The sequence below is a fragment of the Paroedura picta genome, chromosome 3, assembly GCF_049243985.1.
Source record: "Paroedura picta isolate Pp20150507F chromosome 3, Ppicta_v3.0, whole genome shotgun sequence".
NCBI classification, from domain to species: Eukaryota; Metazoa; Chordata; class Lepidosauria; order Squamata; family Gekkonidae; genus Paroedura; species Paroedura picta.
Genome location: NC_135371.1, coordinates 9,134,925 through 9,160,128, shown reverse-complemented (window position 1 = coordinate 9,160,128; position 25,204 = coordinate 9,134,925). Strand labels below are relative to the sequence as shown.

Here is a 25,204-nt window from a genome sequence, read left to right as displayed (position 1 = left end):
CACCCTCTTAAATACCTTCTGTCAGGATAACCGAACTGAGATGATCTAAAACGAGTGGCCAAATTGTGGCTCTCCAGATGTCCATGGACTACAATTCCCATGAGCCCCATGCCAGCACATGCTAGCAGGGGCTCATGAGGATTATAGTTCATGGACATCTGGAAAGCCACAGTTTGGCCACTCTTGGTCTAGAACAGTGGTTCTCCACCTAATTCTGTGACCTTTTAATACAGTTCCAAAGCTGACCAGTGGCATGAAGATTGTATATAAATTGGCTTTTTTTCTGAGATTTCTCAGTTCAGCCCTAGCTCTTGTCCCACCATGCTGATCTCGCTCTTTTCCCCTGCTCCAGACAGATGAACCCTCGATCTATCCCACAAGGCTGTTGTGTGGATGGCGCCCCCCCCCTCCCGGCCAAGCTGCTTGTCCTGCCGCAACCCCTGTGAAAGGGTCGTTCGACCTCCAAAATGGTCACAACCCCCAGGATGAGAACCACTGGTCTGGAATGAGGGGAGGAGGAACAAAGGAGAAGGAGAAAGGCTGGTTTAGTCTTCAGATAGCCATGACCTCAGCCATAAGCCTGGTGAAGGAATACTGTTTTGCAGTCCCCATAGAGCTTTGACAGCTCTGTCAGGGCCTGGGTTTCAACTGGCAATGCATTCCACCAGGTCGGAACCAGGGGCTTTTTTGTCAAAACCAGGCGAACATATTTAGGGCCAGGGATAAACAACAAATTGTTTTCAGAAGACTGGCCTGTTGGGAGAGGCAGTCCCTCAGGTATGCAGGCCTCAGATCATGTAAGGCAGGGGTAGCCAAACTGCGGCCCTCCAGATGTCCATGGACTACAGTTCCCAGGAGCCCTTGCCAGCATTCGCCAGCGAATGCTGGCAAGGGCTCCTGGGAATTGTAGTCCATGGACATCTGGAGGGCCGCAGTTTGACTACCCCTGATGTAAGGCCTTAAAGGTCATACCCTTGAACCTGATGCGAAACTCCACTGGCACCCAGTGCCATTGCCGGGCAGGGGTAGTCAAACTGCAGCCGTCCAGATGTCCATGGACTATAATTCCCATGAGCCCCTCCCACCGAATGCTTGCAGGGGCTCATGGGAATTGTAGTCCATGGACATCTGGAGGGCCGCAGTTTGACTACCCCTGCTGGAGGGCAAGTTGAAAATGGGCCTTCCACGGGGTCCCCATAAGGACCCCTGCAGCTGCGTCCTGCACCAGCTATAACCTCTGGGTTTGGGCCAAGGTTGGCCTTGCATAGAGCAAGCTACCATAATCCAGCCTAGAGATGACCTTTGAATGGATCACTGCAGCTAGGTCTCCCGAGGCCAGGTAGGGCACTAGTACCTTTGCCCAGAGCAGATGGTAAAACACCTGGCGAGCTAGATCCGCGAGGGTCGCCTCCATGGCTGGGGAGGTGTCGAAAGTCACCCCCCAGGCTCTTGACGGTGTGCAGAGTTGTTAATTGAGCACCTTTCTTGGTGCTGCTGTGACACGCAGCGTCCCCTCCCTCTGCTACGGTCCTGGATGGCTCAGAGGTCATGCTTGCTCTCCAAAGCATAGCAGCAGGTGAAACTTGGCGGAGCTTTTGACCCACGCCGCCACACAGGTAGACTGAAGGCCCCTTGTGTGATTGGGGCCGCTTTAGCAACCAGATTTGAGGGGGAGGGGCAAGGAATGGGTATCGCGGGGGGGGGGGAATGCTCTGTGGGAGAGACCAAGGTGGTGGTGTCCCCCCCCCCCCCCGGCCAAGCTGATTACCCTGCGATGATCCCTGTGAAAGGGTCGTTTGACCCCCTAAGGCAGGGGTAGTCAAACGGCGGCCCTCCAGATGTCCATGGAGTACAATTCCCATGAGCCCCTGCCAGCAAATGCTGGCAGGGGCTCATGGGAATTGTACTCCATGGACATCTGGAGGGCCGCCGTTTGACTCCCCCTGCCCTAAGGGGTCCCAACCGCCAGGTTGAGAACCACTGCCCAAGGGGCTTCTGGGCTGCAGGGTGTGTGTGAAAGGGGCCTGCCTCTTGGAGGGTGTAATACACACGTTCGCTGCTTGCGGGAGTTAGAAATAGATCCAGCATGAAGTTTTTCGTCTGGCAGTTCAGGTGGATAATACACTCCTGTGTGTTACTAAAGCAGGTGCCCTCTTAGTGCAAGGTGTCACATGTAATCCATAGCTCCACGCTATGCGGCCTGGTCCCGTCAAAAGGCTTAGACCAATTCAGGGAGGGTAGGCCAGCTAAAAGGGGCCTTTGTGTTTGTAGGCAGACGTCCACATTCCAGATGCCGGAGACAAACACAGGGAAAGACTCTTGCCTTGAATGCCCCCCAAGAGGTCTAGCTGACCAGCTGTTAAAAGCAGAACTAGATAGTGTGATGCAGTAAGAGGATATTATGAGACTCCCCCATTAAGTATTTATTCATTCACTCATTCACATTTATATGCCACCCTCCCTGAAGGCTCAGGGCGGTTTACCTAGAACTGAGAACCATACAAAGAGCCATACATATAAACTGTAACATTAACTAGCTGATAACAGTGGTAACAGAACAACATTAAACAGTAATAATACAACAAGCCCAGCAGCAGAATGCATTGATGTGTTTCTGAGGGTGGGGAGTGGGAGGGGGGCAGGGGCCCTGCAGATGTTGTTGGTTATGCCTGGTCTCAACCAAACGTCTGGTGAAAGAGTTCCCTTTTGCCGGCCCTGCGGAACTGTTTTAGCTCCGTCAGGACCCTTATCTCCTCTGGGAGCTCATTCCACCAGGTGCGGGCCAGGACAGAGAAGGCTCTGGCCCCGGTTGAGGCCAGGCGGGCTTCTTTAGGGCCAGGGATCATTATCCGGTTGGTGGGGCGTAGGCAGGGAGGCAGTCCCTCAGGTACACTGGGCCCTGACCACGTATGGCCTTGAAGGTAATTACCAGAACCTTTTGTATGATGGGCTGTGGGAATGTAGGCAGAAGCACATTCATCTTTTTTGCATGTTCTCAAAATCCTGCCCATTCGACGCCAGAATGCTGATAGCCCGGTTTCAGATTGTTTGGTAACTGAAGATTTGGAAGAACCGTGGCGGTTGGGAACTTGTCTTTGGATTGTGCAGACTACTTGTTATGGTGACCTGGGCCAAGTCCTGGCACGAAGGGAAAGCATGCTCCATTTAAATAGTACCCTGGAGGCACATTCTTTGAGGTGAACTCATAGGGGACCTGCATGAAGATGTACTAGTGAGCCAAGGTTTGGTGTGGATGTCTGTTTTTCTATGTTTGGTGTTTCCATGGAACACAGCATTTTTGGCTTAGGCTACTGGGAAGTTTTCGTACTCAGGCCCCATAGAAGTGAAAGGGCCTTCCCCCCCTTGTACTATTTCTCCTTTGGAACTCAGAAGTTGAGCTGTACAATAAAATAATGTAAAACTTGTTGATTATTTATTATAGTGCACAATTAAAAACAGAATAAAAACTTCATAAAAACTGTACAGAACTAACAGCACATAAGACCCCTACTGGGTCTTCCTCAGTGGTCAAAACTGTGATAATACACTCTATATAAAATATCTATATTAAACTCTTTATAAAGTGTAGCTGAGTGGTTGAGATACACATGAGATGCACTCTCAACACAGAAGAGTGGAGACCCTAGGCACATATCATAGGAGGTGGTCTCCAAAAAGGATAAAATTTACATATATTGGTTGGAGCCATAATTTACAGATCCTATTCAACCACTCAGCTACACTGAGTTTAATATATAGATAGATATCTTATGTAGATAGATATCTTATATATTATCAGTTCTAACCACTGAGGAAGACACAGTAGGGTTGAAACGCGTTTGGTCTTATGTGCTGTTAGTTCTGTATAGTTTTAATGAAGTTTTTGTTCTGTTTTTAATTGTTCATTATTATAATAAATAATCAACAAGTGTTACATTATTTTATTGTGCAACTCAACTTCTGAGTTCCTACCTCTTAAGCTTGGGTTGTCTTCCTTTTTTGGTTTTGGTTTTCCTTTGAAACCCAGCCAGCTTGTTATAGTGGTTATAAGAGCGATGTCCTCTCATCTGGAGAGCTGGGTCGATTCCCCAGTACTCCAGCTAGTCACAGTCCTGTTAGAGCTGTTCTCACGAATCAGTTTTGTCAGAGCTCTCACAGCCCTACCTACTTCACTGGGTGTCTGTTGTGGGGAGGGGAAGGGAAGGCGATTGAAAGCCGCTTTGAGACTCCTTTGGGTAGTGAAAAGCGGGATATAAAAACCCACTCTTCCTCTATGGACTGGATTAGGTTTCCAAAACTTCAACCCATCTGCTGCTATATTAAAACACTAATTTGGGTCTTCCAGTAGAGCAGCCTTTCTCAATTTTTGACCGTTGAGAAACCCCTGAAACATACTTCAGGCTTCGAGAAACCCCAGAAGTGACACAATTGTGCAGAATATGGTTGGGAAGCAGAGCTGGGGACACGCCCACCTGGTGCCCCTCCCCTTCTCACCCCCTCGAGGCTCCTCATTGGCCATCCTGGGAGGGGAGGGACAGTCGCCATGACCATATATGGCCTTACCAGCCAGTTTTTTAAAATATATTAAAAATTAACCCCCCACTGTTCAGGAAACCTGTCCAGGGCCATCAGGAATCCCTGGTTGAGAAAGCCTGCAGCAGAGCAGACCCTCTGACTTTGCAAGCTTCTAAGGCAGTGGTCCCCAACCTGCGGCCTGGTGCCGGGCCGCGGTTCCCTCTCCCCGTCCCCCCCGCAGTAAAAATCTTCCCCGGGCTTCAAGTTTGCAGCCCGGGAAGCTCCTTAATGCGGGAGGGGAGGGAGAGGGAATCAGGGCCACATCGCGTATGCGCGGCCCGGCCGCGCATACGTGCTGAGCGGGCGGGGCAGTTGCCCCGCCGGTCCCCAGCCGGAAAAAGGTTGGGGACCACTGGTCTAAGGGAGGGGAATGGCCAGCAAGCTTTGTTTGCAGGGGATTTTCCTTTTTGTGTGTAATGTCTGGCTTCTTTGCATCTGTCTGCTGTAGTTGTGGGCCATACTGCAGTTACAAAGAGGTAACCCAACTGCCGTCAAGGTCATGTAAATCAGGGGTAGTCAACCTGTGGTCCTCCAGATGTTCATGGACTACGATTCCCATGAGCCCCTGCCAGAAAATGCTGGCAGGGGCTCATGGGAATCGTAGTCCATGAACATCTGGAGGACCACAGGTTGACTACCTCTGATGTAAATGACAGGCTGCATTTCAGTGTAAAGAATGGCCTGTTGAGAATTGCCATCGGCACCTGTGATGGTGAAATGCTGAGTAAAGGAGCTCCTTTATTTCCTCCTCGGGCATTTTGAAACAACCGTGCCTTTCATGCTTGTACAAGTCTGTGATCCGAGGTGCAGATACCTTGCTCTTCTAGCTATCCTTAACGATTTGCGTGTCCATCTTTCCTGTCTGCTTATTACGCTGAAAACCTGCCGTTCTGCTGATTTGATACCAGCTAATGACTGTTTGCATCCAGCCCTGCCTCCTCCCATCCATGTTGAGGCCTGGTTAGACGTCTTCCCATACAGCACAGTGGGAGATGCAGAGAGCTGGGTTCATTACTGTCTGCATAACTCCTATCGTGGATTCTGTTTTTTGATCATGTCGTGCCGTGACAGGACGTTAGCAGTGTGTGGTGGATCTCAGGAACTGGCTTTCCTGTGAAGAGACAGCCATGTCCGATTTGCACGCTTTGCTCAGAATAAATGTCTAGGAAATAGCTTTTCACAATTGCGGGAGTGAACAAACGGTCGACACGGAGGTGGTAAGAAAGCTCCGAGGAAAAGTCAAGAAGCTACTTAATGCAAAAGAGCTGTAGAGACCACATGCTTCAATGGTTGAACTTAAAAAAGGGAAGACCTGTGTTCAAATCAATACAAAGCTTACCGCGTGGTCTTGGGCCAGTTACTGTATTTCTGCCCCACCTGCCTCACAAGACCATTGGAAGAATGAGAAGAGCTGGGTTTTTTGTACCCAGTTTTTTACAAGCCAAAGGAGTTGTCTGTCCTTCCTCTCCCCACAGTGGACACCCTGTGAGGTAGGTGAGGCTGAGAGAGCTCTGAGAGAACTGTGACTGGGCCAAGGTCACCCAGCTGGCTACACGTGGAGAAGCAAGGAATCGAACCCAGCTCTCCAGATTAGAGGCTGCCACACTTAACTGCTACACCAAGCTGTACTCCAAGAGTATTAACAAAAAAGAGTATATATAGGGCTGCCGTGGAGTTCTTCAGAAGAATGGGATTTTAAAAAATACATCTGTAGGATTTTTTTTAAATAGAAAGGAAGAACTTTGGGGCTTCCGAGTCTGTCCAGAAGTTACATCCAGCATGAACCTGGAGGTCGTGGATTTGAAAAGCTACAGAGCCACACAAGTTACAGAAGCTGTGGCTTTGCGCAGCACTAGATTTTATGGTAGATCTTGCAAAATATGGTTGTTAATGCCTTCGTAGTGTTTCAGTCCCTCAGCAAGGGTACCTGGAAAGCCAGATCATGAGAATGTCCGTGAATCTGTGTGCATAAATCAGATATTTCTCACAGATGGATTTGCAGAAAGCCAAGAGGCTGCCAGCTGTGTGTCTGTAGCTGCTGACTTGAAGCCATTTCTGTATTGGTTAAGCAAATTGCTTTTTCTTTTGGGGTCCCATTGGTTGGCTTGCCTATAATGGGCTGTTGGGTTCCCGACCAAGGTAAAGGAAATCCAGTCTAGTCCTTGGCAATTTTACTCTGACTCTGTTTCATTCCAGTGTTGGGGTGAAAACCCACGAAAGCCGCCTTGCGCCGAAACAGACCCTCAGTCCATCAAAGGCAGATCAGCAGTGGCTCTCCAGGGTCTCCGGCATTTCACGTCCCCTTCTGCATGGTCGTTTTAACTGGCGAGGCCGGGGATCGAACCTGGGACCTTCTGCCAGTAAGCCACAGCCCCTCCATCATGGCGGAAAATGGTCCTCGAGGCCGCTGACAGCAGGCAGCCTTCGAACGGAATTGGAAGTGCGCCCCGCTTGAAAGCCTCAAAAATTAAAAAGGCCATCACTCCGTCAAGACTTTGGTGTCCATTCCCCAAAGTCTTTCGAAACTGTTCTGCAGTTGGTGCATTCGCTGACTGCCAGAGGGGAGAGGGTCCGGTAAGCCTTCCTACGTATTGCATTCTAATCTTGACTCCAAAGAGCAGGGCCCAGGCTCCTGGTCACCAGAGGGAAGATAGAGCCCTGCGATATTCTAGCCCAGCCTTTCTCAGAAGCCCTGAAACAGTCTTCAGGCTTCGAGAAGCCCTGGAAATGGCGCACCCCTGCAGAATACAGTCAGGAAACAATCAAGTATAGAACCGTAGATTCCTCAGTATAAACTCAGAAGAAGAAAAAAAGGAATCACAAGGCAAGATAGTGTAATAGTCCTCTCTGTATTATTAGTAAAAGTCCAAATAATAAAGAGTCAACCATGGATTTGGTTGACACTCTTATCATTATTTGGACTTTTACTCTTCCACCAGGCCTATGGTTGAGGCCGGCGCCTCCTTGTAAGATCGCCCCCCCCCTTCCCCTCTCAGGGCTGTATATGCAGTGCCCCCCGGTCCCCTCCCTGGGAATGCTGCCGTTGTCAGGTTGGTCGGGTTGGACGGTGTTTTTGTTTTTGTAGGATGTTTTTATGTATTAGGGGTTTAATGGGGTTTTATATGTTGTTACCCACCATGAGCCTCAGGGGAGTGGCGGGCTATAAATCAAAGTAGTAGTAGTAGTAGTAGTAGTAGTAGTAGTAGTAGTAGTAATATAATACAGAGAGGACTATTACATTATGTTGCCTTGTGATTCCTTTTTTTTCTTCTGAATACAGTCGGGAAGCAGAGCTGTGGACACACCTGCCCAGGGCCCCTTCCCACCCACCTCTGTTGGCCATTTTGGGGGGGGAGGCAGGTTGACATGACCATATATAGTCATCACCGGATAAATGTTTAACAAATTTTAAATACAAAAAGAAAAACCCCAACAGAATTAACTGCCACCCATTTGGGAAACCCTTCCAGGACTGTGAAGAAACCCTGAGAAAGCCTGTTCTAGCCCTTTGACGGCTGCCAGGCCAGGTGAGAATCTGCCAGGTGACTCTGCTAAGCCAGGTGTGCCTGTATTTTATTGGTATTCAACCACCATGAGCTGGCTGTGCTGGGAGTGGCGGTCTAAAAACGTGATCATAAATTAAAAAAAAAGAAATCTCATCCATCTCCCTAAGACCCATGTTGACAAATGGCACCACAGCCCGTAATTGTTCAGCTTCTCGCCACGGCCCAGAGCGAGCGCTTCTCTTGCCAGTCCAGCTCCACCTGCTTGGCGTCACAGCCCTGCCATTGGCATGCACACTCACGCGGCTCCCTCAGACAGCATTAAATAGGCGAACCTGGGATTTGCTCCAGAGAAGGCAGACTTTAATGGCTTTGCAGGTTGCGTATTGCCCACTGCAGGGAAAAAACAACAGCTTTTTAATGTCTTCTGCCAAGGTGCTGGTCTCTCTCCGGGAGCCTTTCTGAGGAGCTGTCTTGTTGCTGCCTTGGGAGGGTGTTTGCAGTTGGAGCTGCCTGGACTGGTCCTGTAGCACAGTGGTCCCCAACCCCCGGGCCGGGGACTGGTACCGGTCCGTGAATCAGTCGGTACTGGGCCGCGGCTCCTCCTCGTCCTCCTCCCCAGCTGCAGCCTCGGGGGCTGCCCTGCCACTCAGCCGCTGGCTCACCTTTGGTGCTCTCCAATGGCCGCCATGGCTGGGCCTCCGCCTCGGCATGGCATTGCGCAGCTGCTGCTGGCGGCACCCCCCCAGCGGGAAGTCAGGGCCGTCAGCGGAAAAGCACACCCCCTGGGCCTCAGTAAAATTGTCAAGCATAGACCGGTCCCCGGTGATTAAAAGGTTGGGGACCACTGCTGTAGCACACCCCAGATCAATGTGACATTGGAGCAGGCTGCGTAACACTGCAGGCCTTGACAGATCCAGGTGCCAGGGCTCCAGCCTGCCTTCAGATTTGTTTGCAACTCCTTGAGCCACGGGGCTTCGGGAGCGGTGAAATCGTAATTAGAGTCAGAGCCTGTGAAAATCAAGACCACCTCTGAGCTGCAAAGCACATCCCTTGCTGGAGATGTGTTTCAGGTGTGGTGAGTTTTCGTTATTGTGCAAGGTAACCAAATGTATGCATGAGATTTCCTTTCTAGTGATCCTTGTTCTTTGTGACCCTGAAGTCTTCCTCATATCATCCCCCCCCCCCATTTATTACATGAGCCTCGGGGGAGGGCAGTAAATAGAAATAGAAATAAATGGCAAACATCATTGCTGAGAGCTAGAGCACGCATCGGAGGCTCATCTTCCCCAGCTTGGGTAGCAGGCCAGGAAAGAATTACGCCCCAGAACTTGAAATATATACTGAGTCAAGTAACTCAGCCCCAACTTGGTGGTTTTGCTGCTGCCCAGAATGCAGATGGACTCTTAGTGGTAATAGCTCTAAAGCTATAAACAAGAAGAGTTTGGGTTTTGCACCCCACTTTTTCTCTACCCGAAGGAGACTCAGAGCAGCAGACAACCGCCTTCCCTTCCTCTCCTCACCCCAGGCACCTCATGAGGCAGGTGGGGCCAAGAGAGCTCCGAGAGAACTATGAGTGGCCCAAGGTCACCCAGGAAGCTGCATGTGGAGGAGGAATGGGGAATCGAGCCCACAGTTCTCTAGAGCAGGGGTAGTCAACCTGTGGTCCTCCAGATGTTCATGGACTACAATTCCCATGAGCCCCTGCCAGCAGACGCTGGCAAGGGCTCATGGGAATTTTAGTCCATGGACATCTGGAGGACCACAGGTTGACGACCTCTGCTCTAGACCAGAGTCCACTGCTCTTAATGTTGGCTCTCTGGTTTGCTGTGACTGCCTTCTGCCAGTGAACACGAAGGCATCTTGAGGTTACCCTGGACTCCTTCCTGCATTGCTAAAGTCTTGGCCCCTGCCTGTGAGATTATGGGCACCTGCTTCCTTGGATCGTCGTAGCTCCGAAGCACAAACCAAGTAGGGCCCATCTAGAAAGGGGAGGGTCACAGGGTCAGGAACTGGCTTACCCCCAGGACAGGCTAACATCTGAATCAAATTAAGCAGATTTGTGGTGACTTAAAAAAGCTTGTTATGTTACATGTTCCTTTTTAATGCTTTTGATTTAAAGTGAATGCCAAGCTTATACAACCCAGTTAAATTCCGCCGTTCTCTTAAGTTCCATTGACGACTGACCATCAGCCATACTGTATTAAAACCTTATTTTCGGTGTGAAAGAGAATACCACGGGGAAAACCGCCTGACTGCTGAGGCCAGTGTTAGAAATCAAGCAGGTCACATATTTATGGTAGTGACAAATTATGTGTCTTTTCATCCCAGCTTTTTGTACCCTGACTTTCAGTCTCATGGGCAAGCACTGTTTTGCCCAATAATTACCAGCCTTGTGGAAAGTTCTGGGGGCATGGCCTTTGACCCCGGGCATTTAACACTGGCCTGGTGGCCCTTGGGTTGAAGTAATGGTTGCTTCCCATCCTTGCTCATGAACCCAGAGCCAACCAGAAATCCTTTAGTTTCACAGTTACACCCCATTTCTAAGCAAATATAATTGTGTGGTGCCAGAGGCTTGTAAAGAGCCTCTTGTGGCGCAGAGTGGTAAGGCAGCTGTCTGAAAGCTTTGCCCATGAGGCTGGGAGTTCAATCCCAGCAACCAGCTCAAGGTTGACTCAGCCTTCCATCCTTCCGAGGTCGGTAAAATGAGTACCCAGCTTGCTTGCTGGGGGGTAAACTGTAATGACTAGGGAAGGCACTGGCAAACCACCCCGTATTGAGTCTGCCATGAAAACGCTGGAGGGCGTCACCCCAAGGGTCAGACATGACTCGGTGCTTGCACAGGGGATACCTTTACCTTTAGAGGCTTGTAGAAGCCAATTATTTATAGAATGTATCCCCTCCCCACCTGTGAACCGAAGGTTTATCCATGATCCTCTTAGGTATTACTCAGTCTATTTATTGATTGATTTATTGTTTTTATTTATTGTATTTATTATGTACCGCCCTCTCCTGAGGCTCAGGGCGGTTTACATGGAGTTGGAGAAAAACAGTACAGATGACATGATAAATTGAACAATAGCGATGCAGTCATAATAGGAGAACAGTAACATAATGGAACAAACATGGTGAGAACGACCATTTTAACTGTAACATACTGATGGCTCCATGGGGTGGACATGTCGGTGGTGGATTTCATGGGGGGGGGGTGGCGGCTCAGGGGCCATACCCACACACACACTTGTTGAAGAAGCACATGAATTAGGAAGTGGGGACCTGGTTTATTTATTAGAATACTTGTCAATTGTGCTGTCGGTCGTTTGATTCCCAAGTTGTCTGACAAAATTAGTCGTAAGGCAACAAATACCGAACCATCATCGCAACAGTATGCAGCAGTGGGAAACTCTAGAACAATTTTGCAGTGTGCTATAAAGCCAGCGCAAAAGTAGAAAATGTGGTTTGGAAACCTAAAAGCAAAACGGGGCAAGTAAATGTGCTTGTTCGTTACCTTGAGTGCGAACCAGGTACTTTGTGCTGTATTCCAGATTTGGTGGGTGCGCTTGGTAAGGAGCCAGGTAGAAGCCCATCTTCTTTAGTAGAACCAGCTAAAAACATCATTAAGAAATGAGCAAGATTTTTGCGTTCAGGCTGCCGAACCAATCAAAAAGAGGGGATGAGGAGCAGGAGATGTAGATATTTCTGATGAGGAACTCCAATCTTCACTTTAAGGGGGGGGGAGGTCTGTAATGATTTGATTTGCCATGATTTAGTCAGTATACCTGGCCCACGTGATTTCTCGGGTCAATCACGGCTTAGAACATCCTTGACACTCTTTGGGGCTTCAGGCAGCCCCCAGACCTGATTCGGCTTCCCTTTCTTGCCATCAACTCAGCAAGCTGGGTGGCTTCTCACTCCCAACAGCTCCCGTGTGGATGGGTTTTGCAGCTGTAATGGTTGGTTGTTGGGAGGCCAGTGTCGATCCAGATATTCTTTGTGAGGAGCTGCAGCTCGGAGCAAACTAGTTGTGGTGGGCTTGTTGTGGAGTGGAATACAGCGAGGCCCCTCAGTTTGCTCCCCAGTCAGGGCCATTTGAGGGGTCAGGAACCGCAGGGGTAGTCAAACTGCCCCCGCCTTAGAGCCTGCCCTGGTACCGCTAATCCCTGCTAGCTTGAGTCTCCCAAGGCTTTGGAGGCGTGGGAGACTTTGAGCATAGTGGCAGTGCTCCTACTTGGCTGCACGAGGAGCAGATCTTTCACAAGAGCCCTGACAAGGAATCGTCAACCGGCCTTTGAGTGAAAGCGACACCTTGAATCCTGAACTGTCCCTGACATCTGTTGCTAATCCCGATTATAGGATTAGCATATCATAAGTACAAATATGAAGAAAGAAAGGAAGAAAAATACCCAACCAGTTGGCCGGTCTGAGATGAGCCAGATGTTTAAAGCATTTGTTGGGTGTGGAACCCTAACGGAAGGAGGTTTATGATAAAGAAAGGAGTTACCCTTGACAGAAAGTATTAATATATTTATACCCCACCTTCCCCTTGTGGCTGCATACAGTTCTGTACAATAACTACTCGAGGTAGTACAATCCCATTAGTTCTGTACAAAAACTACACGAGGTATTACAATCCCATTAGGACACACATCCACCCCAATTCTTGCTGCTCAAACCCTAATAAAGGCACTAGCCTTGTGCAGCTGCCTTCAAAATAATTAAAATCTAAACTACAGATAAGATACGCCACACTAATACATGTCAGTGACATTCAGGAGATTGAATTGTGGTTTTGCCTTTTTTTGCTGGAAGCACAGAGATACCGGGATCAAATTAAATGTTAGTTTTAAATTAGGTTTTTAAACAAGGGAAGTCCCATACCTGTGCAGAACCAGGATTCCCCAAGCTCTCTTAGCAACCAGCGATGTCCTGCCATGGGCTGCCACCAACATAAAGACCTCCCTGGCCTCACAAACTGCGTCTCCAGCAAATTCTTGATGGCATGATGATTCTGAGCAGGCATTGGTGGGTCCTTCAGAAATGGGACCGCCCCTTCCTGGCAAATGACGGCTTGCCTTTCCTCCCTCCTCTTCTCTCCTCCTCCAGCCGAGGCACGTTTCGTGGGGAGCCAGGAGGAACCATCGTACTCAATGACCGTACAGCGCAATGTCAGATCGTTTGGGGCAAACAGCAAAGGGGAAGGATGGAAAAAAGTATTCGTCGCTCAACCTGTTTGATACGTACAAGGGCAAGTCCTTAGAGATCCAGAAACCCACAGGTACAGTGGGCCCGCGTGTCGACACAGAGGGGGCAAGGAGGTGCTTGCAGGTGGCCTCCTCCCTGTCCCACTCTCCAAGGGGGAGGCATAATAAACAAAGAAATTTCCAAGCTGGCGATGGCAAAAAAAACTTTATTCAGAACGAGTTCCTAGGTATAAAACCTCGTTTTCGTATTTTACGTCCTCAGTAAACTTATTTCTGAATTGGGTTTTTTTTCCCCAGGGATACAAACACAGTCTTCAACCCACTACCCTAATTCTTATATTTTATATACCTTATATTTTATATTTTAAGCCATATAATTTTGGGTGTATTAGTATCAAAGGACCATCAAGGTAACTCTCTTATAAACGGGGTCAAACCCGATTCAGAAAACTGCGGAAGTAAAATACGAAAATATGAAAACGAGGTTTTGTACCTAGGAACTCGTTTTGAATGAAGCTTTTTGCCATCGCCAGCTTGGAAATTTCTTTCTGTGTATTCGTCTTCGGCTGACGGGCCGTCTCTGCTTGTATCCAAGGGGGAGGCAGCTGCTGTGATGAACCTGCCTAGACTAGAGTCTCTGATGCCTTTATGATGGCACTCGCAGCGCCCTGAGCAGCTCCTCCGCCCCACGCTTCTCCCGATTGGCCCTTTTAGGGTTGACACTGGGGTGGAGGGGTCAGGGAGGCGGGATGGCAGCCAGGCCCCGCGCCTGCCCTCTAACCCTTCCTCCTCACTCTCCCCCGCAGTCACTCCCCGCCATGGCTTGCAGAGTCTCGGTAAGGTTGCCATTGCTCGGCGCATGCCACCCCCTGCGAACCTCCCAAGCTTAAAAGCGGAGAACAAAGGCAATGACCCCAACGTCTCGCTAGTGCCGAAAGACGGGACAGGATGGGCAAGCAAGCAGGAACAGCCAGACCCAAAGAGGTAGGTGGGGGGGGGCCGGGCAACCGCCCAAGCAAACCCCCCTCTCCCTCCCCCAGCTTGTAGCCTTCACGCGGCCACGGGCCCTGTCTTCTCTCGATTCCAGTACCGATGCCTCGACAGCTCAGCCGCCGGAATCGCAGTCGCCGCCGGCTTCACAGACGCCTGCCTCAAACCCACCGAAACGACCCCCAACAGCCCCCGAGGTAAACCGTGGGGGCAGCAGCCCTTGAGCCTCCTTAACGGCCACCCCGTCCCTATAACTCACAGGCCTGCTGCTCCCAGCCCCTTTCCCTTCTCATGGGGTATTCTGCACTCCCAGTCCCTTTACCTTCCTTTGGGCTATTCTGCACTCCCAGCCCCTTTCCCTTCCTTTTTGCTATTCTGCACTCCCATCCCCTTCTCCTTCCTTTGGGCTATTCTGCACTCCCAGCCCCTTTTCCTTCCTTTGGGCTATTCTGCACTCCCAGCCCCTTTTCCTTCCTTTGGGCTATTCTGCACTCCCATCCCCTTCTCCTTCCTTTGGGCTATTTTGCACTCCCAGCCCCTTTTCCTTCCTTTGGGCTATTCTGCACTCCCAGCCCCTTTTCCTTCCTTTGGGCTATTCTGCACTCCCAGCCCCTTTTCCTTCCTTTGGGCTATTCTGTACTCCCAGCCCCTTCTCCTTCCTTTGGGCTATTCTGCACTCCCAGCCCCTTTTCCTTCCTTTGGGCTATTCTGCACTCCCAGCCCCTTTTCCTTCCTTTGGGCTATTCTGCACTCCCAGCCCCTTCTCCTTCCTTTGGGCTATTCTGCACTCCCAGCCCCTTCTCCTTCCTTTGGGCTATTTTGCGCTCCCAGCCCCTTCTCCTTCCTTTGGGCTATTCTGCGCTCCCAGCCCCTTCTCCTTCCTTTGGGCTATTCTGCGCTCCCAGCCCCTTCTCCTTCCTTTGGGCTATTCTGCACTCCCAGCCCCTTCTCCTTCCTCTGGGCTATTCTGCACTCCCATCCCCTTCTCCTTCCTTTGGGCTATTCTGTACTCCCAGCCCCTTCTCCTTCCTTTGGGCTATTCTGCACTCCCAGCCCCTTCTCCTTCCTTTGGGCTATTCTGCACTCCCAGCCCCTTCTCTTTCCTTTGGGCTATTCTGCACTCCCAGCCCCTTTTCCTTCCTTTGGGCTATTCTGCACTCCCAGCCCCTTTTCCTTCCTTTGGGCTATTCTGCACTCCCAGCCCCTTCTCCTTCCTTTGGGTTCAATGGAGGAAAGGAGAATGGTTCCCCATTGGGAGAGAAAGGCAGGCTATGAATGAAACAAACAAACAAAACCACAAAGTCAACAAATATATATTCTTTAAAATGAAAGAAATGCCCTTGTAGCCCCTGCCGGAGATCTTGATTATTGCTGGTTCGTCAGAAGACAGGAGGAAGGTTTGTTGCTCAGTCTCGGTTTCTTGCCTCTTTCAGAATCCCCCTACAGTAGCAAGCGGGGTAAAGTCTTGGGCACAGGCCAGCGTTACCCATGGAGCGCAAGGAGATGGTAAGTGGCATTGGAACAAACTGTGATGGAAGCTTGAGTTTGGTAAGAAGGGGTTAAGAAAAAAACGAACACTTGTCTGCACAGTTGTTCACTTTCTCGAAGAACTCCAAAAGGTTGGTGAGGCAGGACTTCCCTTTACAGAAGCCAGGCTCATTTTTGCTTACCAGGCCTTGTCCCTCTATATGCCTAACAATTCTATATACTTACAATTTTTACTAATTTGCCTGGGACAGATGATAGGCTGACTGGCCTGTAATCTCCTGGCTCCCCTCTGGATCTCTTTTCTAAAAGGGTTACCTATATTTTTGGTTTCTTATTGATAATTTATTTGTATTGATATACTGCCCTCCCTTGTGTCTCTGGGCCCTTTACAGAAAATTAGATGAGTAACAGTGCAATGAAATTTAATAACTGAATCAGCTCTCATAACATAACATGTTCAGGTGGCGATTGCAAACGCAATCCTATAGAGTGGGTTTATCTGGATAGGATGTGGTTCTGAGGGCCAGTGGGGTCAGTAGATCAGCTCTCTCACATCTGAGTTCCCCAAGAATATTCAAATATATGCCATCAGGGCATAGTTTTTCATTTCCCCTCGAGGTCTAGAACTTCATCTTGCCCCAAATTTAGCTCAGTTCTTCAGGCTCCCTTCCTGAAAATAAGGGTCCACTTTCCACAGTGTGCACCAAAGAGGTTCAGCAAGCATGCGCTGCTGTTCTGCCTCGTGGCCTTTTGTGAACCTCTGTGTTGCCAGAATGAAGCCCTTTGCAGCAGCCCCCTGTCTGGCCCCCGTTGCTCTTTGCAAGGCCTCAAGTCATGAGTGGCTTGGTGGTCACCAGTGGGAGAAGAGGTAACAAACACAGTGATGTCTTGGAGAACTTCCCCGTTTACATCCAGTCTCATTTCCTCATCCGTTCCCCGCCAATTTGGATCACGGCCTCCGGTATTTATTTTTAAGCGCTCCTCCAGAGGCGTAGGCACCGAGACTCCTGGGGGGGTTTGTCTTCCTGTGGTCTCCAGGTGGAAAGGGATCAAGCCTACTGTCGCGATTCTCTCGCGAGGAATTTCCGACCCTGCAGGCGGCTGGCGACCAGGACAAAGCTGGCAAAGAAAAGGACACTACCGATGCGTCGTATGGGCCCGGACCAAACCTCCGCCCCCAGAGTGAGTGGCAGCCCTGGGAGGCAATGGGGATACCCTCGACCCACCCACCCACCCACCCCTTACAAAAACCTCGACTGGGATCGCACAGAAGGCCTTGTCACTTGTAACACACCCCTCCCTTCTCTTCCCAATCTCGCTGCAGACGCAACCAGTTGGCGGGATGGAGGCGGGCGGGGCGCCGATGGGGAGCTGCTGCCTGAGGATGGACGGGCCGGGGTCGGCATGCAGCCCAACGTCCCGCCTCAGTTTCCTCCTTACCGGGGGATGATGCCGCCATTTGTAAGTGCACTTTGGGGCTCAAGGGATCGGGTGCCTCCTCTTGGGTTCCCTCAAGGCCCGTCTTCTGGAATAATAGGGGTGGTGGATGAAAGCAAGGAGCTCACAGTAGATTTGAAAGGCTACGGAGCTAGAAAGGAAGGGGGTCCCTTTGCGGATTTGAGGGTGGCAGACGTGTGAGTTGGTAGAAGGCTGCAGGTGCGAGAAAGCTGGAGGAGGAGCAGCCAGCCCCACCATCAATCGAGTCCTCCTTCCCCTTCACAGATGTATCCCCCATACCTCCCGTTCCCGCCTCCGTATGGGCCACAGGGACCATACCGCTACCCCTCAGCGGAAGCACAAAGGTACGTGCAAGAGGATAAATTGGGGAGGGAGGGGCATAGCGGTGTTGGGAAAGGGACGTGGAAGATCTGAGCATGGGAGAGGGGAGGGTACGATGCTGGAGACGCCAGAAGGCAGAGCCAGGGTTCCTTCTGGTAGAACGCTGAAGTGGCGCGTTGAGATTTCCAGTGCTTTTTTTTCCCCACCCGCTTCCTTTGACTCTTTCTAACTCCGATGAAGGCGAGCAGAAGCAGCCAAGAGTCACCCTCCTTCCCTTGAGAATTACATTGGTGGGATGAGGCAGATCTGGAGGAAGGAGTAGAGCAGGCAGCGGAGGCCAGGAGGTGGAGGAGATGCCAGGCAGGGAGTGCTCTTCCTCGCCCTCGCGCATGGGCAGAAATAAGGGAATGAGACTCTTGCCGGGCTGGCCAATGGGAGTACCGCAGTACGCCAATCAGATTGCGGAAGAACTGTCCCAGCGTTCACTGCCGTGCCACGAAAACCCTCATCTGCCTCCCTTAGCACATTTCCTTACCTTTAACTCCTTCGGGGGAGGGCCGGGAGAGGGGAGGTCCTTTGCGGGCAGACTTTGCACCTGGCTGTTTGGTCCCCTGGTGCGCACGACACCAGAAACAAGTTTGGCTCGGGGGGGGGCAGCGCGGAGGCAAGAGGTGTGAGTCCTCTTCCCCTCCTTCTCTCCCCAGGTTCCAGAGGCTCCCGGGACCCCGCCCCTCGCAACCGCTGCGCCTGCCAGAGCCCGTGAGCCGGCCCCCCGTCCTCAAGCACGATGACCTGAAAGAGTTCGATGAGTTGGACCAGGAGAACGATGAAGGCTGGGCAGGTGATGGGCAGGCCTTTGGGGGGGGAGGGGCCTGGCCTCTTAGCCTCCCCTCTGCATGCTGGAGCTTGGCCTTCTGTGCCTTCAGATCTGAGGGAGGGAGGGGGGGGCTTCCTAAAGAGATCCACCCTCCAGGATGCTCTCCCCCTCCTGAGCCTCGATACGAACCTGCCCGTTTTCTCCTCCCTCAGGAGCCCACGAGGAAGTGGACTACACCGAGAAGCTGAAATTCAGCGACGAGGAAGACGGGAAAGAGTCGGACGAGGACGCTGCTGAGAACCGGTAAGGATCGGCTCACGAGCCGGTCACACACGACTTCCCCACCGCATTGGCATCCGGTGCTTCAGGCTCGTGGCCCCTTGAGGCAGGCAAGCTCTCAGCCGTGTTGGCAATCACCCCTCGCAACGCTCCTTCCCTCCTTTTGCAGCCTCTTTGAGAGGTACCAAAGGCCTCTTGTGGCGCAGAGTGGTAAAGCAGCAGACATGCTGTCTGAAAGCTCTGCCCATGAGGCTGGGTGTTCGATCCCAGCAGCCGGCTCAAGGTGGACTCAGCCTTCCATCCTTCCGAGGTCGGTAAAATGAGTACCCAGCTTGCTGGGGGGCAAACGGTAATGACTGGGGAAGCACTGGCAAACCACCCCGTATTGAGTCTGCCATGAAAACGCTAGAGGGCGTCACCCCAAGGGTCAGACATGACCCAGTGCTTGCACAGGGGATACCTTTACCTTTTTACCTTGAGAGGCACCAGAAGAAGAGAAGGAGGCTCAAAGCGGCTTACAGTCGCCTTCCCATTCCTCTCCCCACAACAGACACCCTGTGAGGTGGGTGAGGCTGAGAGAGACCTGATATTCTTGCTTGGTCAGAACAGTTTTATCAGTGCCGTGGCGAGCCCAAGGTCACCCAGCTGGCTGCATGTGGGGGAGTGCATAATCGAACCCAGCATGCCAGATTAGAAGTCCGCACTCCTAACCACTACACCAAACTGGCTCCAGAGTCTGATTGTGATCCTTGGAGCTTGTTTCTCCCCCCATAGTCCTGTTTGACGACCTTCTTTTCTTCCCCTCTCCGTCCCCACAAGGAACGAAGAGGCCTCCGGCCCTGAAAGCCAGCCGCCGGGCCCAGAAGCAAAGAAGGCTGGAACCCCAAAAGAGGATCAGCCTCCCATCAAGCTGGCCTGGGCTGACAACTCACGTCCCCAAGAGGGCACCAAAGAGCCGCCGCCGCCACCCGCCCCCGCGGTCCGGCCACCCCCGCCGCCACCCCCTAACCGGGGCAACTGGGGGCAACCGAACGACTTCCCGGTGAGTTTTGAAGGTCTTGGGAAAGTCGGCAGGCGCGGTGCAGGAAGGGGCCGGAATTCCTGCATAAAGCCAAGAGGCCAGAAAGTGACTTGGGTCCGTGTCACGGTGAACGGCCAGGCGAAGGAGCACAAAGGCTCTTGGAAGCCAGATTCTGTCCGGAAACGGCCTCTCCGGGGTGACCTGCCCGTGGATGGTCCTTTCATAACAAATAGGCATGAGACTTCAAATGTGGCCCCTCTGTCTCTCAGCTGTGACTGAGGCCCCCCTGAGATCAGATGCTCTCAAAGATATGAAATACAATACAATCACTTCCTTATTTAAGGGTACTTTCCAACTTTTTCTCTGTTCGCGTTTTTCTTTTTTCTTTTTTTTTTCCCAGTGGGGCAGAAGGTTTATTTATTCTGTTTATATGCCGCCCTCCCCAGAGGCTCAGGGTGGTTTATATAAAACGAATAAACAATACAAGAAACAATACATCACATATAAATGGCCATGACATTAATACTACTCATTGATAATTGTAACAGTGACCTGTTAAGCTTATTTATTTCTTATTTTTTCTTTTCTTTCTTTTCTTTTTTTTTTTTAAATCATTAACCCTCCCCTTCCCCAGTGGGCTCAGGGCAAGTTGCAGCAAATAAGAATCGACAATTTAATCATTCCGTGAAATTTACCTCTAAAATCATACATTAAATGTTATAATTCTAACAACATAAAATGCAGAAATATAACTTGGCAAGATATAAAACCCGCCATGAAGCCGGCATTGCTGGGAGCGGCGGGTAAGAAATCAAATCAATCCATAATAAAAGGAGAACATTGCTTGCCTGATTTTGCATCCTGTCTGAGGAGGGCGGAGGGGGCAAGTCAGAGGATGTCTGCTCTGTCATAGAGTTGACTGGATGGAGTCAAGCAGGGAGATCAGCTGAAGTCAGATGGACCATCAGCCTGGTGGAACAACTCCATCTTACAGGCCCTGCAGAACTCCTTGAGGCAGCCTTTTTATACTGTGGAGGCACACCCAATTTTTTTTCAGGCTTCAAGGTACACTGGAAGTGATTTCAGTTGGCCCACTTCCCCGCCAATACCCCCTGGAAAAAAAAACTCCCCAAGCCAGTTCCCTCTCTCTGCCACCCAAGGTCCAGAGCTCATGCAAGGCCCCTGCCCTGAATTAAAACAGAAAAGACACCCCAAGGAAGGGCTCGCCTCACTCAATTCCAGCCGCCAGCAATGACACAGGTCAGCCAAGTGGTGGAAGCCTCAGGCCCCCTGCCCTGCCCTGCCCTGCCCTCCCCTTCCCATCCCTTCCAGTGCCATCATTGGCTACTTTGGGAGAGGGGGCCGGTTGACCTGCCCATCTAAAATAGCACGATACCATTTAAAGAGGGCGAGTGAGGGTGGGAGAGTGCGTGGAGGGACGTTGGATCATGTGGCCGGGAGCCAGCTTCAGGCGTCTCCCTCTGTTTGCTTCCTAAGGAAAGTTTTTTAAGGGGCCTTGAGTAGAAAAGGAAAGCATGTGGGAAGTAAGGATAGCTGGCGGCTTCCTTCCCCCCCTCCAGATCTGCGTAGGTGTGCTGAATCCCAAGAATTTCCAGGATGGGTGGGTGTGTTTCTTGTTAAGTCTGGCTCTCCTGCATGCAGGTAATTCCCCCCCAGCTGGCCGGGGAAGATCTGCTTCCCGAAGTGGGGGGGGGGGGGAGAGGCAGGAGAGCAGATGGCTCAGAAGCTGCAGGCTCTTGCCATATGCCAGCTTCTGTGCGGGAAGGGCAACCGTCTCGGGGCAGAGGAGGAGAAGCATAGGCAATGGGAGAAGTAAACATGCAGAATTTGCTTTGAGTTGCGGGGGTGAATTCTGTGGGCGGGATCGCTTAAGCAAGGGTAGATGGACTCGGTTTCCTTTGTGGTAGTGGGAGGGGCCTCGGAGACAGTGCTGCGGGGGACGCGGGGCAAATCCCCGTGGGCTTGATCACCCAGAGCCCTAAGGACTTCACCCGGCACGGTCCGCGTGTTCCTTAAGCCTCTTACCAGGCAGGAGTTAAAAGTAGTATGAGGCTGGCGTCTGAGCCCAGGGGGACATCTTGTGCGGGCGTGGCTCCTCGAAACGTGGCCTCACAAAGCAGCCTTCGGCGCGAGCCTCTCCCCTCCCAAACCCGGCGCTAGCCGGACTCCGCTGCAGGTGAGGTGGCTTCGAGCCCAAGCTGCAGGCTGAAAGGTTTGGATGGAGCAAGCGGGGAAGGGAGGGCAGCAGTTCGGGTGTAGGCAGCCCCGGGTACTGACTGCCCATAGATTTGTTTAGCGTTGGGGCGGGGAGATACTCTCTGCCCTACCCCGGAATACACGAGCCGCCTAAAGGCCGGGACACTGATCTGGGGCTCCCTCCTCCAGGACCGCCCTCTGCGGCCGCCGCCTCCGGAAGACGAGGACGAAGCGTGGCGTCAGCGCCGGAAGCAGTCGTCCTCCGAGATCTCCGCCGCCGTGGAGCGGGCCCGGCGCCGGCGGGAGGAGGAGGAGCGGCGCATGCAGGAGGAGCGGCGGGCCGCCTGCGCCGAGAAGCTCAAGCGGCTGGACGAGAAGTTCGGGGCGCCCGACAAGCGGCTGAAGCCCGAGCCGCCCAAGGAGCCGCCTGCCCCTCCTCCGGCGCCCACCCCTGTGCCCCCCACCCCGCCTGCTCCCCCAGCCCCCCCAGAGGAGAAGAGGGAGAAGGAGGAGCCGGTCGCACCCAGCAAGGCGCGCGGCACTGTAGGAGGCGGCCTTGGCGGCGGGAGCAGCCTGGACTCAGCCGCTGCGGGTGAGGAGACGAACTTGCCCCGTGACTTGAATTCCTGAGCCCCTGCTCCCTTGCGCCCCTGAGGAGCATCTGCCACATTGTACAACGGCCGCCTTACATGCACAGGTTGCCCGTCACGCACACTGTGGGCAGCACACATATATTTCTGAGGGAAGGTTGCTTTTTGACTGAGCCCAGGAGGTTCTCAGCCCTGACCCTCAGTCCCCGTCACGGCTTTAACTTTCAAAGCGGGCCCTAGTTAAGGTTTTTCTCTCCGGAAGTGTCGCAGAAGCAAATTAAATGGAAAACCTTTGCGATGGCACCCCCTCAAGCCTGCCGCTTGGCGCAGCTGGCCAGCAGGACTCCACAAACCCTCCTTGACTGAGCGCCTTCCCTCTCTAGTGACCCCAATCGAAGCCCGGCATTGGGGTCATGATATTTGCGGGGATGGGCAGGGTTATTGTGGAATGCGGGCCGGAGCTGTGGATGGGAAGGGGCTGGGAGGTGCTTGGGGAAACGTGGCGAGTGATGTGATGTCATGAGACCTCCGGTGCTGGTGCTCTCCCCTCCGTGTCCCCGCCTTCCAGGCTCCTATGTTTTACCCGTCACAGTTTGGCAGCCCTAACTAGGCTAGGGGGTCTGATGGTTAAGAATGCCAAGTACTGGGGCCCACCTGCTTATTGCTTTAGATCAGCCTTTCTCAACCTTTCTACCATTGAGAAACCCATGAAGCATCCTTCAGGCTTGGAGAAACCCCAGAGGTGATGTCTGCAGGCCACACAGTCCTGCCACTCACCGGCCAGCAAAGATTTCTATGGGACCTCCCCTTTCCCCCCCCCCTTCCCGGCCTATCATTGGCCATTTTAGGATGGATGGGTGGGTTGACATGACCATATGGGGTCATATCACCCGATAAATTCTATTTATTTATGTAACTCTTCCCCAGTTGGTGAAACCCAAGGGGTCTCACAAAACCCTGATTCAGAAAGTTAGTGCGGTTCCTCAGTGGAATGGGCTTCCTCGGGAGGTGGCGGATTCTCTTTCTTTAGACGTTTTTAAGCAGAGCCATCTGACGGAGAGGCTGATTTTATGAACTTAGGCAGATGGTGAGCTGGTGGGCAGGAAGGGACGTCCCAGTGCTTGCCTCTTGTGGCCCTTCCTTGCAGACCCAGGGAATTGTTTGTCATCACTGTGAGACGGTGGGTGAATTTCCTCCAGGCCTGGCTGGATTCTGGAGATTTTTGGTGTGTGGGGGGGATCACTTGACCATAGAATTGGGGTCACCGCGGGTGGCCAGGTAGTTGTGAGTCCCTGCGTTGTGGAGGAAGTTGGACTGGATGACCCTGGGGGTCCCTCCCAACTCGGATTCTATGAAAGCCTGCTCAAGAGTGTCGGCCTCTGTCTCCCGTGCCTCACAGCTGAGCCCCCGCAGGCTCCTCCCCCCAAAGAAGTGGCTGAAGTGCGAGAAGAGGCCGTGCCTTTACCCGGGCCTGCTCTGCCGGCAGCCGCCGTCCCCGCCAAGGTGGAGCCGAAGGGAGAGACGATCCTTCAGGCCCGCCAGCCGCCTCCAGCTCAGACCCTCGGCTATTCCAAGTATCAGAAGTCCTTGCCTCCCCGCTTCCAGAGGCAGCAGCAGGTACAGGGGAATCGCAATGGCCTCTTGCAGGCCCAGCGGTAGATGCTTGTTTCCCTGGGGGTTGGGGAAGGGATTTCCCAGGGACTGGGGCAGGCAGTGATGAAGCTTTGTAGACTAGAGTCTCTGACACGCGTTGATGTCCTCACGGCTTAGCTGAGCCTGCCCCTGCTCCTGCCATCCCCCCCGAGCCACACGGCACAGGAACTCGGACTGGCGGGCAGCTCCGGGAGGTGGCACCGGCTCACGTTCCTCCCCTTTCAGGAGCAGTTGCTGAAGCAGCAGCAGCAGTGGCAGCAGCAGCACAACCAAGCTCCGCCCCCGATGACGTCCTCCGCGCAGCAGCAGGTAGCCGCCCTGGTCCCCTCGGGCAACGCCCACCCTCCACCGGGGCCGCCCGGGCAGCAGCAAGCCCCAGGCCCGCCCCCAGCGCAGCAGGCCCCGCCCAAAGGCATGTATCCCGGCTCCATCGGACGGCCTCCGCCCATGCCGCAGATGAACTTTGATCCTCGCTGGATGATGATCCCGCCCTACATGGACCCACGCATGATGCAGGGACGGCCACCCTTGGATTTCTATCCGCCTGGGGTGCACCCTTCTGGTAAGTAGCAGGCGAGGCCTGACGGCACTGAAGCTGAGCCAGGTCAGCCAAGAGGGACGAGAGGAGGTTAGCCGGGTTTATCCGTCAGCCCGCAGTTTGGCCGACCGGAGGCGCCGTCAGCTCTGACCGAGGCCCTTTCTTTCCCTCCCCCAGGTCTCCTGCCCCGCGAGCGATCCGACAGCGGGGGGTCCAGCTCGGAGCAGTTTGACCGGCACCCTCCCCTCCTTCGCGAGCGTGGCACCCCACCGGTGGATCCCAAGCTGGCCTGGGGGGGCGACGTCTTCGCAAACGCCCCCTCCAGCGCTGACTCGCGGCCTCCAGCAGCGTCACATCGGCAGCAAGAGGAGGAGGACAAGGGCCTGAGGTGAGAGGGGGGCTTGAAAGGGCTCCGGTACGCTGGCCAGGCAGCCGATCGAGGGATCGAAACGCAACCCACCCTGAACGGAGCCACGGCGGACGTTCACTGCGGGAGCTAGGGCAGCAAGCCATAGAGTTGTGATGGGAACCAGCCTTCCTTGAGGAAGGTTTT

The 25,204-nt window shown here is 52.7% G+C and overlaps 1 protein-coding gene across 4 annotated transcripts in view; it reads left to right on the top strand.

The window, feature by feature from the left end:
• Positions 1-25,204, top strand: part of PRRC2A (proline rich coiled-coil 2A) — a 45,339-nt gene that overhangs the window by 4,934 nt on the left and 15,201 nt on the right. For all 4 annotated transcript variants that reach the window (XM_077330795.1, XM_077330796.1, XM_077330793.1 and 1 more), the window contains exons 2-15: positions 13,182-13,353; positions 14,086-14,263; positions 14,367-14,466; positions 15,703-15,775; positions 16,796-16,939; positions 17,082-17,218; positions 17,480-17,559; positions 18,241-18,377; positions 18,566-18,656; positions 19,452-19,674; positions 22,060-22,462; positions 23,860-24,077; positions 24,339-24,675; positions 24,829-25,039. In XM_077330795.1, the coding sequence (XP_077186910.1) occupies positions 13,242-13,353; positions 14,086-14,263; positions 14,367-14,466; positions 15,703-15,775; positions 16,796-16,939; positions 17,082-17,218; positions 17,480-17,559; positions 18,241-18,377; positions 18,566-18,656; positions 19,452-19,674; positions 22,060-22,462; positions 23,860-24,077; positions 24,339-24,675; positions 24,829-25,039 (2,444 nt within the window). In that variant the 5' untranslated portion in view covers positions 13,182-13,241. The remainder of the gene's footprint in view (positions 1-13,181; positions 13,354-14,085; positions 14,264-14,366; positions 14,467-15,702; positions 15,776-16,795; positions 16,940-17,081; positions 17,219-17,479; positions 17,560-18,240; positions 18,378-18,565; positions 18,657-19,451; positions 19,675-22,059; positions 22,463-23,859; positions 24,078-24,338; positions 24,676-24,828; positions 25,040-25,204) is intronic.